General features: G+C 45.5%; 1 protein-coding gene across 2 annotated transcripts in view; it reads right to left on the bottom strand.

The window, feature by feature from the left end:
* The window catches only part of SPTBN1 (spectrin beta, non-erythrocytic 1), a 192,096-nt gene that overhangs the window by 37,695 nt on the left and 135,657 nt on the right, over window positions 1-18,744 (bottom strand). For both annotated transcript variants that reach the window (XM_004436641.3, XM_014792290.2), the window contains 12 exons: window positions 15,586-15,677; window positions 13,992-14,072; window positions 13,473-13,588; window positions 9,889-10,001; window positions 8,901-9,088; window positions 7,743-7,860; window positions 6,560-6,718; window positions 5,585-5,887; window positions 3,610-3,763; window positions 2,039-2,909; window positions 1,811-1,948; window positions 249-1,005 (listed from right to left, as the gene is read on the bottom strand). In XM_004436641.3, the coding sequence (XP_004436698.1) occupies window positions 249-1,005; window positions 1,811-1,948; window positions 2,039-2,909; window positions 3,610-3,763; window positions 5,585-5,887; window positions 6,560-6,718; window positions 7,743-7,860; window positions 8,901-9,088; window positions 9,889-10,001; window positions 13,473-13,588; window positions 13,992-14,072; window positions 15,586-15,677 (3,090 nt within the window). The remainder of the gene's footprint in view (window positions 1-248; window positions 1,006-1,810; window positions 1,949-2,038; window positions 2,910-3,609; window positions 3,764-5,584; window positions 5,888-6,559; window positions 6,719-7,742; window positions 7,861-8,900; window positions 9,089-9,888; window positions 10,002-13,472; window positions 13,589-13,991; window positions 14,073-15,585; window positions 15,678-18,744) is intronic.

Here is an 18,744-nt window from a genome sequence, read left to right on the forward strand (position 1 = left end):
GGTCCTTGACAGTAGTTGAAACAAATCTGTATTTTGCAAGGCAAGAAAGTTCCTATGGAATTCCTCAATTCCTGTCCCCTACGTTGTAATGGGTTTCAATGACTCAGAGGTCAAGGAAAACATGTCTCTAAATTATCTAATTTCATTTACATCACAGGTGTGGTTTAAACCAGTAGCGCCGGCCAATATGTTTCAATACACAAGCAGAGCCTGCTCGAATAGGAAGTGAAGGCAAGGATGAACATTACCTGGTTGTTAAGAAAGGCTTCAGCCTGCTTCGTGTCCCTGAGGAACTGCTGGTAGGCGTGGGACTGCGAAAGGAGATTCTGCCTGTTCTCCCACATTTTGTGGAGCTCGTTCCATCCAGTGTCCAAGGCCTGCAGCCGCTGCCGCAGAAACATGTACTGGGCGTCGGTCTGTCCCTGAGTGACCATCTCGCCCATGTCCCTCATCTTCTGGTAGTCCTCTTCATAGTTGTCGATCTCGTTTTTGATGTTCTCATGCTGGGTGAGAAGCTTCTCCGCCTCAGTCAGGGTGTTGGGCATGTCTTCTGAGGCGATGGCCGTCTGGGTCCTGGAGAGCCAGGACTGGAAGTCGTCCAGGTCCCGCAGGAACTGCTGCAGCTTGCTGGCCTCTCCCAGGGAGGCCTCTCGGTTTTTCAGGGTGGTCTTCATCTCCTCCCACACGTCACTGATCTCGGCCAGCCGAGACAGGATGGCCTGAGCCTGGTCGGGGTGCTCAGACTCGAGCTTCTCCGCCTCCTTCTGCAGGTCGCTCAGCTTCGCCTCAATGGCCACCAAGTCTCGCTCCATGCCGGTCAGCTTGCGCTGCAGGGCCATGACGCCGGCCAGGTCATTGCCCAGGTCCTGCGTGGATTCGATAACCTTGGTCTTTTCCCGAATCCAGGATTTGGTCTCATTGCACTCAAGGTGGTAGTTCTGTATGCTCAGGGCAGAGAGAAGAGCATCCTTCTTCCTGTCGACCAGTTCTCTGAACTGACTCCACCTGTGAGTGCAGGGGGTTGGAGGAGAGTGGTGTGAAAGAGAGGCTGAAAGCTCATGGCTGGATAATGAAACTAACAGTGATGGTCAAAGCTGCAATTTCTTTTTCTCCATCTTTGCTTTGACTAAATGCTTTCTGGAAAATGCTCTCACTCAGTATATGGACACCAAATATCATTGAAACAGCTCAGGGACACAACATAATCTGGAAAGAGCTTGACGTGAACAGGGACTTGTTAAAGAGCTCCAACATGAGCAGTGACAACACATCTGTCCCCCAACTGCCATACACATTTTACTCATCTTTGAACTGCACCCAATGAACATATTCCAAACCCAACCTGACAGTAACCTTCAGAACTGAGGCCATCGTGCCACCACAACCTATTCAAATGTGTTTATTCAACAGAAAGATAAGACCAGGACAAAGGTCTACCTTGATAATCAGGACTTTCGTTGGCCAATTATCTCTCAAACATGCTCAAGTCCTGTTCCAGAAGTCATCTTAAAATGGACAGCACAGGTGCCAACTTGATGCCATCATCTACCACATTGTGTACAGGTCTCACCAAGGCCCTAACTTCTGATGTGGGGAGGGGCAGGTGCTGGGCTGTCCCGAATGATGTCACCCCAAAAGACACTTCTTGCAACACTAGGGTATGTCCAAAGGCAGATGCCAATGCCATGACATCAGCGCCACAATGCCAGTGACGCTGTGCAGGAAATTCCTGACAGCAAGGCTTGGCAAGTGACCTCGCCCTCCTCAGCCCCAAACGCAGGGAGCCAGCACACCCCTGGCTCACGCTCACCTTGTGTTGAGTTTGTCTTGCTGGGCTTTGATTTCCTTCTCACTTGGGTGGCCGCTATGCATCAGCTGTCGTGCAATCTGGTTCACCACCGCGACCCGTGATGCCTGGTTGTTCATCTCTGGTTCTAGGCTCTCAAATCTGAAAAGGCAATTCAACAAGACAGTCACCTCCTTGGTCACTGGTGGTAATGAGGGGTGGGCTGGCACCCCCAGCAGCATCCCCACTCACCTGTGCTGGATGACCTCCAGGTCCTCCAGCTTCTCTGGGATCTCCATGTTGTTGAGCCACTGCTCCTTCTCGTCGATCCAGAGCTCACAGGCATCAGCCTCGCTGAACATCTTGTACAGGGCCAGGGTGTCCTGCAGCGCCTGCTTCCTCAGCCTCGTCAGCTCTGCCACCTCCTTGTACCGTTCCTCGATGCCCGACAGCCTGCCCCTCACATCTGGAGACTCCGCGTGCTCCTGCGGGAGGGCGCTGGCTTGCTCATGCAGTGTGTCGATGGTAGGCCTGTAGTTGGCGATCTCCTCTGCCACATCCTTGTGTTTCTTGACCAGAGACTGTGTGGAGTACTCGTCGTGGCCCACGTCGTTGCTGGAGACGATCTTGAGGATGTCCAGCATCCAAGCATCAACGTCGTCAGCATCTGCCTGGAACTGGTGGAGCAGTGAGGCCTCCTCCAGGCGTTTCTTCCGAATGGCCGAGAGCTGCTCCAAGTTGGCCCACTGCTCCCGAATGTAAATGATCCTCTCTCGGATCTTCTCTGACCCGAAGTGCTCCTCCGCAATCATGTCTTCACCTTCTTTGATGGCCTGCTCAAAGTGGCTGCTGCGGCCGCTCATCTCGTCCTCGAACGCCCGGTGCTTGCTGAGCAGGCGCATGACGCTGGTGAGGTCTTTCCCATAATCATCGGAGGACAGGATCTTCTCCTTCTCTCGTATCCAGCCTTCCTCTTCTGCCATCTCCCAAAAGAACTTCCAGAGGCGACGAGACTCTTCCAGACGGGCCCGGCGCTCAGCTGCCAGCTGGCAAAGCTCTTGATAACAGAACTCCATGTGGGCCACTCGGTCTCGGATCACCTGGGGGTCACAGGGCTTGTAACCTGTTTAATGCCAAGGAAGGAACGTGGGTGTGTGACAGAGTTTAGCATAGGTTCCTGCTCATTTGCAGGCAGTAAGCTACACCCCATGCTCTTACTACTAGATTACCAGGTCAACTCTTAAGTGCAGGGCCACATCATGGGGCAACGGAGCACCTTCTCGGACCTTGACTGGAAGAGCAGGGAGGAGTGTTATTTTTTTTGCCCCAAGTGTTATTATTTTTAGATCACTTATGAACCAAAAAGCACATAAATTCTAAGAAAGAAGACAGCTGCATTTTAATTGTTTCTAAAATATAAGAAACAAAACCAAATCCTTCCAAACATGCTTTAAACAAAGACATGCACAACCAAGCATGAAAGCCATGAGAGTTTTGAGCAGCCACACCAGGTTGCTGGTGTACATCGAGTGTGGTCTGGCAAAGTTTCACTGCCAAACCTTAAGCCACTCAAAACCAAACAGCACTTGAGTATTTAAGGAAAAGACAAGTTCATTTCAGAAAAGCAAGACAGAGTTAAAGTGCTCAGAAGGCCACCCCACTGCATCTCATATACCCACAACACGGCAGCAGCAGACAAACCCACTGGGAACCACAACGGCACAGGAAGCTCAAAAGCCCCACTGCCACACACAACTTATCGACTTCCACAAAGATGGACCTCTGGTGACTAGGAGGTAATGTCTGGAACGGTCCATCCTTACCTTCCTCGTCTGTTGCAAACTTCTGGGCAGAGGCATTGACACCTCTCACCCGCTCTGCCTGGATGCCGATGTCTGCTTCCACCAGGGCGTGCTTCTGTAACAGGTCTTCCACGCCGAGCAAGTGTTTGCCATAGTCTTGAGACAATAATAGCACCTGTGCACAAGAGGCAACAGAAAGGACACCTGTGAATACAACCTTGACTTCAGCTACTCATCATCTCTGGACAGGCTGAGAGCCAGCAACCCAGCTGCACCCTCCCCCTAGCAAGCCATCCTCCCCATATCTTTAGGGGAAGATGACGATGAGCAAACCAGAGCAGAACAAAGCAAACCGGAAAGCCTGAATCAGGAGAAACATAATACACTAAGGATCATCTACCTTGGAATAAGCAAGTCGAATCTACACTAAAAACCACAGAAAAGAGGAAAAGGGAGGGAGGGGCGATTGATATGAAATGTAATCTAGGGCTCCAAGAAGAAACCGCTGCAGCGACAACTAACCAAGAAGCTAACGGATAAAGGTAACAGAGTTATTTCACTTCAGAGTTTAAAGAAATCTCCTAGAAGTTGCTGACCCCTTAAATGAATGCTTTCCTCGGTTAAAAGCTTATAGGTATGCCTCCACGACACTTCCATAATCAATGGGAGAAGAATCCAGTTACAAACCACAACTTTAACCAAGTAGGGAGAACAGGGTCAGGCAGCTGTCATGCTCAGCAGGCCCCGAGCAACTACTCTGGTGTAAGTTTGAACCCACCAACATGTTCTTTTATTTCTTCTATCAGCCCAATTTGGGGGCCTCATCCCACATCCTCTCCAGATGGAATATTCAACTTCACTCTTATTTCTGAGGACGTCTCTGGCCCAATCTGAATTCTAATGTGCATCATAATTTATAAAATGAAAAGCATCTCTCTGCAAGATTTCATGAACATTCCTATTTTAAGAGGGCAAGACAGGCCCAACCTGAGAACATCATAAATATGGGACAATAACAGGGAAAACTGACGGTATCAGGTCACCTTGCCCTTCTGGTTGGAATAGTTCAAGAGGCGAGGAAAAGACGATGGCTTATACATCCCGGGAAGGAAACCCCTTGCATAAGGTCAAGCTTGGGAACACAACGTGCTGAGATAATGGAGGCTTCATGGTACTGTCTGAAAACTGCCCTGTTCTGTTCTAGCTACAAGGCTAAATGGCTTCCAGCTGGGGAACTGCTTGACGTGGATGAGCTCTCCACAGCCTGCATTAGAGGATACTAATGGGCACAAGGGTATGGCACAGCGGCAGGCCTCTTGCTGGGTTGGGGGAAAGCTTAGGACTCTATGCTCAGGGATGTCAACAATGGAAGGGGAAGCACAAATCGGCACTGGCAGCCATTTGCAACTAGCCCCGCCCTAAGATCTGTACACATATTACCACATTTAATCCTCGCTGTAACCCGACGAGGGAGATGGTTACGACCTCCACTTAAAGACAAGGAAAGGAAGCTCAAGGAGATCAGGCAGCTCTGGGACTCACAATGTGAACTCTGGGTGCCTGGCTCCTGACCTGCACCCCGAGAACACTGCTGCCTACCACTCTCCCACCTACCCACACCACCTGCCTGGACCCCCTCCCCAAGCTAGAGCCACTCACACATGGATCAAAGAGATAGAAAGCCAGTTCAACTCTAAAGAATTAAAAAAACCACAATTTGATTGATTCCCTATGGTGGAATATATCTAAATTAGATCTCAATCACAGTCGCAGATCTCTAGCTACAAACCAGTCTTCACTACAACTTTTTCACACTTCACACCTCATTTAACTTGTGAGCTAACCGTCTTCCCATGGGTGATGTGGTCCTTCTCCGGCTTTAGAAGTGGGCAGCTGGACAAGGGGCACAACTGTATGGTGGGGGATTAGTGAGTGGATCCCAGAAAACACAGGCCTCACTGGATCAGCTCTGGCCTCTCATTTCAGTCAGGTTTACCTTCATTTCGTCCATCCAGTCCATAATGTAGAGCATTTCCTGGAATATCTTCTGCAGCCCCAGGTTCATCTCGAGACGCTGCCTCCGGGCCCTGAGCAGTTCCAGCAGGTACTCCCAGAGCCGGATGACATTGTCTTTCCTCGCTGTGATGCGCTTGATGTCATGGTAGTTCTCCGCCTCGAGCTCCCTGGCCACGGCTACCACGGCCTGCACACGCTCCTCATATGCGGCAATGTCTGTCTCAATGGCCTCGTGTTTTTTTGTGGCGGCCTCGACTGCAGGAAGGTCAAATCCAAAGTTGTCCTACAGAGAAATGGAATGAAAAGAAACACAAAATAAAAAAGCCTTCTGACTGGAACAAAGAAATAGAGAACAGAGGCGGAATCCTGAGCACTCCTTAATCTTTGGTCCTAAAGCCAAACACCAACTCCTGAGCTGAGCTCCTCTGCTGGTCGCTGCCTTCCCTAGGACCCTCTGAAGCTCTGTGCTGGAGCTCAGATGCCCTCCTCAAAGCAAACCAGCAAGCAACTTCTCCTTTTACAGAGTGGTCCAGCTTGTATCTAGCCCCTGACTCATGATACTGGAGCAGGTGATAGTTATGTCAAGCCAAGCAGAAAAGAAAGTCACTTGTATTTATTTCACCACCAGTCTAACTGCCTCAAGAATTAGTTGGTCAAAGATTGAGGGAAAGAGGGAAATTTTTAAAAAATTATATAAATGAGAATGTTTACAGCCAGTGAGTGTGTGTGAACCAAACTCTGCTTGAACTACTTCCAAATCTATGAAGTTAAATAAATAGAAGAGAAAGTCTACTAGAAATTATAAACATCCTCTTCATGGCAAGTGGGCAAGATGACTTGACAGTTACTTCAGAACACTGGATGCTGGAAAGCAGATGTCCTATGGCCCTTGGGCATGGTCTACAATTCTAGATTCCTCTGAGAGCAGTTTCTCGAATAACGTCTAGAACAGAACCTGAGACACCAGACGCTGGTTTTCGCTCAGCCAAGTCTCTCTCATAGCCGCCTTGCGATCGAATCTGCGGGCGAGCTGTTCCAGTTTCTCCTGTCTTATGAGCTCATTCCGCAGGGCCAGTTCTCTCTCGTGCTCTGCTTTTTCCAGTCTTTCCCAGGCCTACGGAAGTGAAAAAGAACAGTTTCCGGCAATGTTCAAGGAACTGTCCTTGGTTACAGTCAGCAGCTAGTACTTCTCAACAAGACCCGTGAACTTAAAAGGGAAATCTCATCCTCACTCTCACTGACGCTTAAGCCTTGAGAAAAACCAGTTTTCTCTCAGTTGAGCCCCATGGGAACACTCTCCCCTTCTAAATCTCAAGATCCGGTATTATATTTGGAAAACAAAACAGTGTAGACAGAGAGCAATATAACTAAGTTATAAATCTCTTATTTTGAGAGGAAACAAAGTAATTATCTTCAATAGCTCTGATCATATAAAAAAGATAAATGCTTTTCCTCAGAACGAAATCACATTATGAATCTCTCTTTCACACTACCCTGAACCACTTGTTTTTAATTCATATATCTGAGTATTTTTTTCAAAATCCTCAATGATTGTCCACATTAAATTCATTTCTATGAAATACATCACACTTCACGTTAAAAAAAAATTCCACTTAAAAGAATCTAAATGTGTACAACTGACCACAGTTCTAGATTTTTCAAATTTCTGCTTGGAAATAATGCCCACTGTGAAATCTTATAATTGCAGACCTTACAGGCATGATAATGGAAATCGTCTGACAGCTTCTCTGATGGAAGGAGCCAAAATCCTAACTCCCAACCTCTAGAGATGCCAGATGACATGAAATAAGATTTCGAGTTCTCCCTTCTGCAATTTAAAGACTTTTGAGTCAACCGCCTTGGACAGATGAGAGCAACAAGATAAACAGGCTGAACCAAGGTTCGCTCGATAAAATCTAACATTTCCCCCTGTCCCCCAGCCTCCAAAAGACTAGCCTACCCCAAGTAGTCACTTGACCCTCTGCAATACCTGAGCAACAGCTGTCACTTATCAATTCAGCAGGCAGCAGGGGTGGATTCTTTCAGTCTCTTGCCCTCTTAGCAACCAAGCCTCAGCAATAGAACCTGAAGCCTCCAGGAAGCCAGGGCCCAAACAGGACCAGATGCATCGGTTTTACCTTGTTAATATCAGAGATGAGCTTCCCCTCCCGGGGCATGTAGACCTTCTGATTGTTGGCCCTCATCTTGCTCTGAATGGTGAAAAGCAGCACTTCCAAGTTCCCCTTCTCAGTAAATCTAAGCGCACACACACACACACAAAAAAACCCATAAAGATTATTGACTGTATTTTGTTCCTTCAAAGGGAAAAATTCATTTGCTTCTGGAGAAAAAAACATTTCACTCAGCCACGCAATTTTAAAAGCCATTTATCTCTGGTCTGAGTTATGTGAAACGCATGTTAGTGAAACCACAGTGGGTTAGTTTTTGGATATTACAGACCACAAAATGTGCCCAACTGTGGAATTTTTTTGTGTTTGGTTGGTTGTTGTTACTGAGATTTATATTTGGGGGCACACAATACCACTCTTTCATTAATCACCTCATTCAAAGTTTAGACCATAAGTCCTAGACAACGGTCTTAACGTCATTCAGAGACCACAGCTGGATGCATTCAGCAAGAATTATTCAAATGACTACCTAATGTAACTTTCAATGGGTTTCAGAGACCTCAGCAAGAAACTCACAACTGAGTAGACTTTCAGAAAAAGGAGCAATGACTTTAGCACCACAATAAGAGATAAGGTCCACAATCCCTATTCGACAACTAGGAATTTTAAAAGGATGTGAAAAATCAAGCTTTTCTGGGCAGCAAAATCTTATCTGAACTAATACAAAACCATTTACCGTCCGTTTTTATCCACAATGTGAATATTTACACATTTTGCTAGATATATTAGCGGCCCTGATTAGGGGTTATTGCCTTGGACCCACCTGGAGTCTTATAATATACAACATACACGCATTCTACTTTTCTAAAATCCAAAAAATATGGAATTCTGAAACAGGCAGAAGATAAGGGATTGGGGACCTGCACCATTTTTCAGGATTCTCAAGTATCACGTGTATCAGCGGCACACTCTCCTGGAAAGGGCTCACAGAGGGCATGATTTGTAATAAATCTCAGCGACACAGGAGCAGACGGAAAGGAGTACGACAGGCCACTGGTGAGAGGCACTCATTAAGAGATGGGATCATGCGTGTCAGAAAACAGGGGTCTGGGCTGCAGTGATCTCTCTTCCCATACTAATGGCCATGCACTCCACTCTGCATCTTACTTGGGTGGTTTCTCCACAGTGCGGTAAGTGTTGAATGCCTGAAGCTGTTGTTGAACCCCAACCAGTGAATTGGCAAATTTGCGATTGTTCAAAATGATGATGGTTTGTTCAATCCACTCCAGAAGGTCAGAGGCAAGTGATTCATACTTTTCAATCATTTTTTCTGTTTCAATAGCATTGTCAAGCACCTGTCAACAAGAGTTAGAAAAATGGAAACGTAAGATCATATCACTATGAAAGAAAAACATGATTGCACCCTACACGAGGACACGCGCACTTAATGACTGGCTTTGAAACAGTTCTATGCTACTCTGGCACGAGCATCTTAAACTTGAGGAACCATTTGCTAATGGGCACTCAGACTGTGGCTATTATTTGCAAACAATGATAGCTTAACTCAACTATAATTGGTTCTGTAACCTCCCAACCCCCAGGCAAAGGGTTTAAGACTATGAATGACTCCTACTGCGTAAGCTCCAAAATTCCTACAGAAACAAAAAGGGCTCTATTTTGCTTGGTCCTGTCCCATGACTGCTCATGAATTTTCCATTCCATTGCATTGAGAAGACATGTCATCTGGTCTGAGGTGTTTTGAAATATACAGCAGGTGAACATCAGTCAAACCAGAAATAAAAAGCATACTACTGAGGCCTTTCAACTGTGCTAAGTAGGATTTTACACCCATGACATCAGCCAACCCAATCAGATTTTCAATACCCAATTTTCTGGTAAGGCTGAGGGGAGGGGTGTTTCTGGCTCTGAGATTCCCCTCAAATCCCTTCCTGAATATTTTAGCCACCACTCCTACCTCCCATTATTCTTCGGGATGAAGAGGCTTCTGCCTACTTCCCTGCCGTTTGGAGAGTCCACCACAAACTGCTGATGGCTAAATTTATGGGTGCACGGGAGAACAAGGTGCTCAGTGGCAGTACATTGAGAAAGGAACCTTAATTACGTCTCACAACCTGTAAAATTGGTGTGAGCTCACCTTTCCAATTCGTTTTCCTTCAACAGCCAGGGCCTTCATCTTAGAGAAGTAGTGGTAATAAGTCACCACGTAAGTGATAATGGACTTCTCATCAGGGTGGTCCACACTGATATCTGTAACCCAGAGAAGATGTCGTTCAGCACTCTGCTCACGGTTCCGCCACCCAGGCAGCAGGAACAACCCAGAACAACCGTTCAACACTGAAAAGGCCAGTGCCTGCATTTTTCCTACTTGAGAGTTCTGCCATCAGTGCATTAATTATAAGGCTACTGAAGATCTCACTGACTCTTTTATTACATGAATATTTGTAATGCTTTCTACTATTGTAGAAATTACTATTGTAATAAGGACATTCAAGTTTTAAGAGACATGATCCTGTCTCTAGAGGATCCCCAGCCACCAGGAAGATAAAATTTATGCAAAACTACTCCAGAGAAAGTGAAGAACATAGTAGGAATTCAGCTGGAATTCTTAGCAACATGGCTACTACCCAGACATACCATGTTCATCTCCCTGCCCCCTCCCACCCCCAAAGTGGGTTTGTGCTTCTCGGGTCCTTAATTCTGCCGATGGCACCAGAATTTCTTCCAGTCACTCAGTCTTTGGATATCTTTATCTCCTTGTTACCCATATATAGTTAGTCACCAAGTCTGAGTCTGGATTGTTGTCACTCATGGTTCAGACTCTCACAACATAACCAGACCTGAAGGAATGGCTTCCTCACTGGGTTTCCCTACTACCCAATTCACTTCGTACACTGCAGCTAGTTGATTTTCCAGAAGCACAGCTGTGAACATACTTCCTCCTAGCTCAAAATTATGCAAAAGTGCCCTGCAGTCTGAAAAATAAAAGTGCAAGCCCCTTAGTCCTCCGGAATTTGTCATAACTTTCCTTCCCTTCTTTCCATCCATCCATTTACTGAATATTTATCAGACTTTCTCTAATTGCCAGGCACTGTTCTAGACATTTCTAACTCTATAGCCTACTGTTTCTCAGGCACTATCTATCTGAAACACAGTGGGCCACTCTCCATTCCCCATACACATCCCACAATTCCAACAGTCCTTCCCTTTCCTCACAACTTCCCTCTGTCTGAAATGGCCTTCCCTACTCCATCACCTTCTTCCTATCCTTCAAGGTCCAGCTGAAAAGTTACCACTCCCAACACAGCTGTTTCTGATCCCTAGAGCCGTAATTTCGTCTCTCCTCTGTTCTCTTAAGGACTTTGTTTACATTGACACACAGTTCACTTTCTGCCAGGTATTATAATTTATGCACATTTTGTCTTACAAGATTAAGTCCCAGAGGGTAGGAACCCTGTCTTGGTAAGCCCTGTGCCACTCTACCTCCCAAATCCCTAGTGTGTTGTCTTGCACAAAGCGGGTGGTCATAAACATTTATTGAGAGAGTGAAGATGGCAATGAGTGAAGAAGTCCTCAAGGTTTGGCAATATTGAGTGAAATACTCGACTCGGGACAGATGGAGAAGAGAACACACAGGAAGGCTCTTAATTGATCAGGTTCTTTTCCAGTACACCTTCACACCTGCACCTTCACTTCTACCCTCCCGGCAGCCCTGTGTGAGGCAGGATTGTTTCTCTTATTTGAAGGATGAGAACTCTAGGGCACAGGGCTGGAAAGCTCCCTGCAAAGCATCACCGAGGCAGCCAATGGCAGTGAGGGCCAGAACCACAGCTACTCCAGGGCCCCTGTGGCCGGCCCCTGCGTCTGCTCAGCCCCATCAAAGGGTGCCCCAAGGAGAGAAAACTGGAGGAAGGCCAGATAAAAAACGCCAGCCTTGTATGCAATTTAATAAACACAAAATGTGGATATAACAGGAAGGAGTGAGCAGGCAAAAACCTTTCTATTTTTTAACTTGTCTACAACTGTATTTTAACTGACGCTCTCTGGGACCTTGGACAACTAACATTGGTGAAGGACAACTCATAGTCAAGATCAAACACACAGGATATGTAACATCACTGCCTTTTTTTTTTTTTTTAATTTTATTTATTTATTTTTTCCCCCAAAGCCCCAGTAGATAGTTGTATGTCATAGCTGCACATCCTTCTAGTTGCTGTATGTGGGACGTGGCGACAGCATGGCTGGAGAAGCGGTGCGTCGGTGCACACCCGGGATCCGAACCCGGGCCGCCAGCAGCGGAGTGTGCACACTTAACCGCTAAGCCACGGGGCCGGCCCCATCACTGCCTTTTTTAGTTCCTTGTCTTGAATCCGGGAACACTAACCACTTTTCATACTGCGTAGTGACTAGAAAGATTAACTAATGAGCAAGTTATTTAAAAAATTTGTCATAGTGATAGAAAAAAAAGGTTCTTTATGACAGCGGAAGAGCTAGGGCTGCGGCAGGATGCCTTCCCACAGTGAGGTAGGGGTTGAGTAAGAGGGTTTATCACAGCCCAGGGAATTTTAGTTTTCTGTTTATACTAAGGAATCATTTAATGGGTTAGCACAAAGATAATTTCATCTCAGCTTCCTGTGGTGAACCTATCGGTGAATCTGATGCACTGGAAAAGAGCAAGAAGCCTGCCTGGCAGCCTCACGACCTCGATCTGCCCTTGAGGAGTTACAACTTCCTGTTCTATATTTATAGAACTTTAAACTTTCACTCACAGTTTTCTCTCTAATATCTACTCACAGCTGAAAGGGTTTAAAAAGCTCCAGCATTACACACAAATCCTCTTATATTTTAAATGCTTCTCAAAATTAGAATAAGTGCCTATGACAGCTCATGCTAACATGAAGCCTAGAATTAGGATTTTGTTAAGCAAGGGAGCTACATCTGCAGGACTGCCCCACACAGGTCAGCTCCATGTCACCTGCAGTCAGTCTTTGGGGTCCTGTGCGACCCACAGAGTAGAGATCGGTTCCACGTAGAGAACAGGATGCTGTGCCCACAAGCAGCCAGCACTAAGAGGGGACTACGTTATTCCTTCTTCTACCCACACATTCACTTTCCTGATGCACGTTCCTCATTTGAGCTCTTACCTGCTCATAAGCAAACACTGCACAACCTTCTCTAACAAGGCCCTTGTTCCCAGTTTCCACCCATTCCAAACCATGCTGCTTGCCACCTTGGGATGAATGTCAGTCAACAAGCACTCACTGAGAGCCTCTGCCAGGTTCTCTTCCTTGAGTGCAGCTGCTAAGAACTTTCATTGACTCCCCACTGCCTGCTGAATAACCTCTAAAACTTTTAACCTGTTGGGCCCCCATCCACGGTTCCAGTGATGTTTCCTATTATTACTCTGAATACCATTCCCAATGAACCTTTAGTCCCCAAACACACCTTCCTTTCTCCTGGTTCCTCACCTTTGCTCACGTAAGTCCCTCTGCCTAGCATTCCCTCTCCTTCAGAACGTGTTTGAATCATACTCATCTTTCAAGGCCTTTTCAAATGTAATCCTTTGCACAAATCCTGAAGTAATTCCTACACCAAAATTAAGCTCCACTTCCTTTGACAATTCCCATAGCACAATGTACACAGAAAACTACCTGACAAAAAGTAGATTTTATATAACCCCTCAATGATAAAGGTCCCACTCTTTATCCCTCGAGTCCTTACCTTCAGGGTCCAGTAGTTTAGTGAGGCCAAGGTGCTGCTCTGCCAGGTTAAATGCATTCTGCAGATTGTAGTGTGCATTGGATTTCTTTAGTTTGTCAAAATCTATCAGGTCAGGCCTATGTAGAACAATGGTGAACACAACAAAAACCATGGCTTGAAAACAAATCATGTGACCAGTAAGACATGATTATTACTCCACACGTGTTAAACTCCACACGTGTTAAAATCACCGCTTAGCGAAGTAAAACTCTACAATATTAATCATCAAACAACGAAATCTGATTTTTGAAAAAACATTTCAAAGTTTATTAAGAGAAGTGAAGACATTGGGTGGACTTGTTTATTTTGTTTGGGAGAATTTACATATTCTCTCACATTTTCCTCCCGTGGAATGCAGGAAGTTCCACCATGGTGCAACATCTAACGCAACGGGTAAGAGACCAAAAGTCACCCAGATCTGCTACAGAAGAATGTCAACATCCTATCCCAAAATTGTTAGCCTGACTTCTCAGGACTTACCGGTGTTTGTGTATCAGTGCATTGAAGGCCATGCCGTCCCTCCAGCTCGTGGTGAAATTGTGAATGTTGACGTTGGGGTACCTGCCAAGGACAAAGCATGGGAGAAAAGCAACAGAATTACCAAATAAAGGGTTATACTTTTGCTAAATGCAGTGTTTAAAAAAAAAAGTATGCAAGCACTGTAAAACTCTGAGGCGTGAATATCAATAAGGACAATCAAGTCAGAGCAAATTTCACCTCAACTTCAGCTTGCTATAAAATAAAAATAAAATATACAAGCACACGGCTTTTCTTTCTTGGTAATTCAATCTGACAAAAGATGTGAACTGTGTCCTAGATTTAAAACACCACTCTTAGTGAGGAAAAAGCAACCAAAACCTAGATACCTCTGAGAACTTTTTGCCTCCACTGGCTTTCTACTCCACCAACAAAGATATCAGGACCCTGTAGTCACTGAGCTCCGAATTTGCACATTACTTTGGGAGAGGAAGATGCCAGGATTACCTACATGTGACACTCAGCTTTCTTTCCTCCTTATATCACTTAACTGGATAAAGCTTTATAAATTATCTCCCTGAAAAATTGCCCTATGTTTGAAACTTACCCCTAATCAATCAGCTATTCAGCACCATATTGATTATTAACAACTTTGGATCTGTGGTGATTAAAGGATCATTCATAACCTGATCCCCATATTAGGCTATATGCTCTTGTGGTTTCCATACTCATCACTGACTTATCACATCCACTACAGTTACATTTGTCCTTTAAGTAGCTCCAACAGTAACCCTCTAATTAACCTGGTACAACATCACTTCTTCGTAAGCACCTATGCACCCTGACAACTTGCGTCAGCAACAAAAAAGATGCAGTTCTCAGGCCGGCGCAGTGGTTAAGTTCACGCGCTCTGCTTCGGTGGCCTGGGGTTCGCAGGTTCGGAATCCGGGCGTGGCCCCACACACTGCCTATCAAGTCATGCTGCAGCAGGCATCTCACATATTATAGAGGAAGATGGGCATGATGTTAGCCCAGGGCCAATCTTCCTCAGCAAAAAGAGGAGGATTGGCAACAGATGTTAGTTCAGGGCTAATCTTCCTCACCAAAAAAAAAAAAAAAAAAAAAAAAGATGCAGTTCTCTAAAAAATATCTTCACTAAAATTTCAATGAAAGAATAAAAGGAAGGAAAACCGAGACAGATAATGTGTAAAGATTACTCTTGAGTTTACTGCATGAAGCTCCCCAAAGCACCACAAATTAAAGGGAGGAGAAAACCCACAACCGTTTTTTAAATATCATGGATGTGATTCCTAAACATGGTTTCAGGCTTTTAAAATTCAAGATCCACTGCTCTCTTGAGTTTCCTTAATAAAGAGAGGGAAACTGAGCGCAGAGATGACAGGTCCAGAACATAAATCAGATCTCCTTCCGTTCTGAGAGCTAGCTGAAATGTCAGCCTATCAACTGCTTACGAGTTAATAAGACTTCTCAATGGAGGCAGTGGAAGAGGTACTTGTCAACACCTTGCACGTGATGACTACAGTGGAACTCAGTCCTGGGAGAAGTGGGCCCTGACGCCCTCCGAGTTCACACTCACCCAGCTGTCTTCATCTGGCACCACAACAGCAATGCATCCTTGGCAGATTTCTTCTCTTTGTTGTCTTCAGTTTCCACACTGATATCCTGGATCTAAGATTTATAAAGAAATATTAGACAAATAGATGGGTCAGCTGCCTAACAAGAGCCACAGAATGAATAATAGGTCTGTATATACATAAAGAGTATACTTTAGATCAAAGCCCAGCCCTGTGGACTACCTACTCTGAGTGTCAATGAAAACTCCCTTCTGAATCCAGCCTTCACCTCAGAGAAACACCAACGAACTAGGTCTTCCACTTTGCCCACAGATAAGATGGAAGTGAAGACTAGTTACCTGCACGACTTCCCAGCACCTATTAGGAGTCATTTCTACCCCTAAGATACCCCATCTTTCCGACTATAAGCTAGAACAGTGGTTCATATGTTACACCTTGAACCTCATTAGACTCCAGGAAAAATATGAAGTTCAGTTTTTCATAACCAAACACTATTCACACCAGGGTGTGTCCTTCATAGATGAGGACAGCGTATGCACTGTTGCCTGAAAGCTGACCCAAACTCTCAAAGAAAGTGTGCACTTAAATGCTGCGCTTCCAGGGTCTGTGCTCTGGTCTCAATGTTTGTATCCCCTCCAAATTCTTATGTTGAAATCCTAACCCCCAGTCATGATGGTATTTGTAGGTGGATCCTTTGAGAGATGATTAGGTCATGAGGGTGGAACCCTCATGAATGGGATTAGTGCCTTATAAAAGAGGCTCCAGAGAAATCCCTAGCACCTTCCACCATCTGAGGATACAACCAGAAGTTTGTGACCCTCACCCTGACCACGCCAGCACCTTGATCTCAGACTTACAGCCTCCAAAACTGTGAGAAATAGATTTATATTGTTCATAAGCTACCCAGTCTGTGATTGTTTTAACATTTTATTATAGCAACTCCAACAGACTGAGCGAGTCTGCATTCATAACCCACTCACAGGCAGCATATTTTCAACATTATACACAGAGCCTGGCCTACTGGCACCAAAGTCAGTCTACCTGCATCTGAATCCAAATCCAGGCTCCACCATCTACTGTAGTCCCTAGGCAGATCCCTCAGCTTCCCATGTGAGGAAAGGATGTAACAACTGTGGCTATCTCATTGCGCTGCTGTGTACTTAAATGAATAAAGAAAATGAAGTGCTGAGCTCACAGAAAGGACCCATAAATGTTACCTCTTTGGATTAGGGGCTGCCTACCAGTTGTGTGACTTTAGACAAATGCTCTAAATATCCTTTTGTCTTTAGTTTCTTGCCTATAATAATAAAATATGGGATGAAGGTTGGGGGTAAATGATGCTGGCCTAGGAGGTCACCCATCATTTTTCAGCTCGAACCATTCCAACCCCCCTGCCCCAGCCCCTGTCAAAGGTCTTTCCATTTGATTAGAAACACGCCTCAGAATTCTTTTTGAAAAAGAGATAAAAGGAGGATAAAACATATAAATGTAAGATTAAAAGAGAGAAATTTTTGGGGCCGGCCCCGTGGCGCAGCAGTTAAGTGCGTGCTCTCTGCTGTGGTGGCCTGGGGTTTGCAGGTTCGGATCCCGGGCATGCACCAACGCACCACTTATCAAGCCATGCGATGGCAGTGTCCCATATAAAGTGGAGGAAGATGGGCACAGATGTTAGCCCAGGGCCAATCTTCCTCAGCAAAAAGAAGAGGATTGGCATTGGATGTTAGCTCAGGGCTGGTCTTCCTCACAAAAAAAAAAAAAAGAGAGAGAGAGAAATTTTCAACTAGGAAAAACACCTGGAAATTGAAATAATTAAACTTCTAAAAAAAATTCTCCATTTTTAACTGTGCTAAGTATGGGAAGCCTGAGTTTGCATAAACTCCAACTCTATTACTAGGCTCATTAGCTCATGTGCAGAAAGTAAATGTGAAAGGCTAACCCTCATTCAAGGGGTCAGACTGACTCACCAGAAAAGGCAGGTGGAATTTTACACATTAACCCCCATCAGCTTTCTTACACATCTGTGTGAGGGGAGTCTATTTCCAGACTTGTGCATTTAGAAACAGAGTCTACCCTTCTGAAATGAAGACAACTCTTTATTTTCACAAGGCAAACTCAAAGACTTTCATTCCAGCTTCTCACGCCATCTTTTACTCTCTTCTAAAGGAACAGCAGCATAAAACCTGTGTCATCAGTATTTAATGGATACCTGCTATGCACATACAGGGCAGGCCACATCCTGGGAGCTCTGGGGACATGGACACACACATGGACGCACACACGCGCATGTGCATTCTGGGAACGTAAGACAAGGCTGTATAATATTCAGGAGCTGGGGGAAAGAGAGATCTCTGTAGACACATGGGAAAGCTTCACAGAGGAGGCAGAACGTGAGCTAGGCCTCGGCTGATGCAGAATCAATACATGTTTATGGAACGGGTGATGAGTTAATAAAGCTGCTGGAGAATGCTGGGTCATGTAAGACACCAACACTGCAGGCCTTGCAGTGACATCAGCAGCCTACGTTCTTGCCTTAAAGGAAAAGGAGAAAGTACCTATCAGTCTTTACGGTTCAAGTACAGAAAAAGGCAAGCTGGTAGGAAGCTAATTAGTCAATGACTCAACCCAATTCATGCTGAGAATCCTGGAAAGGGCTGCATGTGCCAGCTCACTAATGTGGGCACTGAGCTGCTGTCAAGAGAGGCCACCATCAGGATGCCCTACCACGCTCTAATTACTACAGGCCCAAGGCAATAGAAATAGAGCTTTTTTTACTCTACAAAATGGAGGTGAGGCTCAAAGAGTGTCCTGCTAATTTCACCTCTGCTGGCCAAGGACCCAATAGCAATAATTAGTGATTTAATAGTATTCACTCCAATTTCAAATCATCCAGGAACTAAATGACAGAAACCTACGTAAGAGTTCTATCTGCAAAATAAAGTCCTTGATTGTTGTAATTAACTCCATTAATGATGTCATCTCTACAGTGGTTCCCTCCCTCAGTCCTACTTAATCTGATTCACTGGGGCTGGGACCAGGGAATCTGAATTAGTAAAAAGCGTTCCCAAGAGAGTCAGTCATCAGGCCCCATTCAGGGAGCCGTTTCTTTGTATCGCTCTGTTTTAGCCCCATCCCTACTCCACCCCCCCACCCCCCCAGAACAC

Source organism: Ceratotherium simum, chromosome 11, assembly GCF_057802395.1.
Source record: "Ceratotherium simum simum isolate JZ-2026a chromosome 11, ASM5780239v1, whole genome shotgun sequence".
Classification (NCBI taxonomy): domain Eukaryota; kingdom Metazoa; phylum Chordata; class Mammalia; order Perissodactyla; family Rhinocerotidae; genus Ceratotherium; species Ceratotherium simum.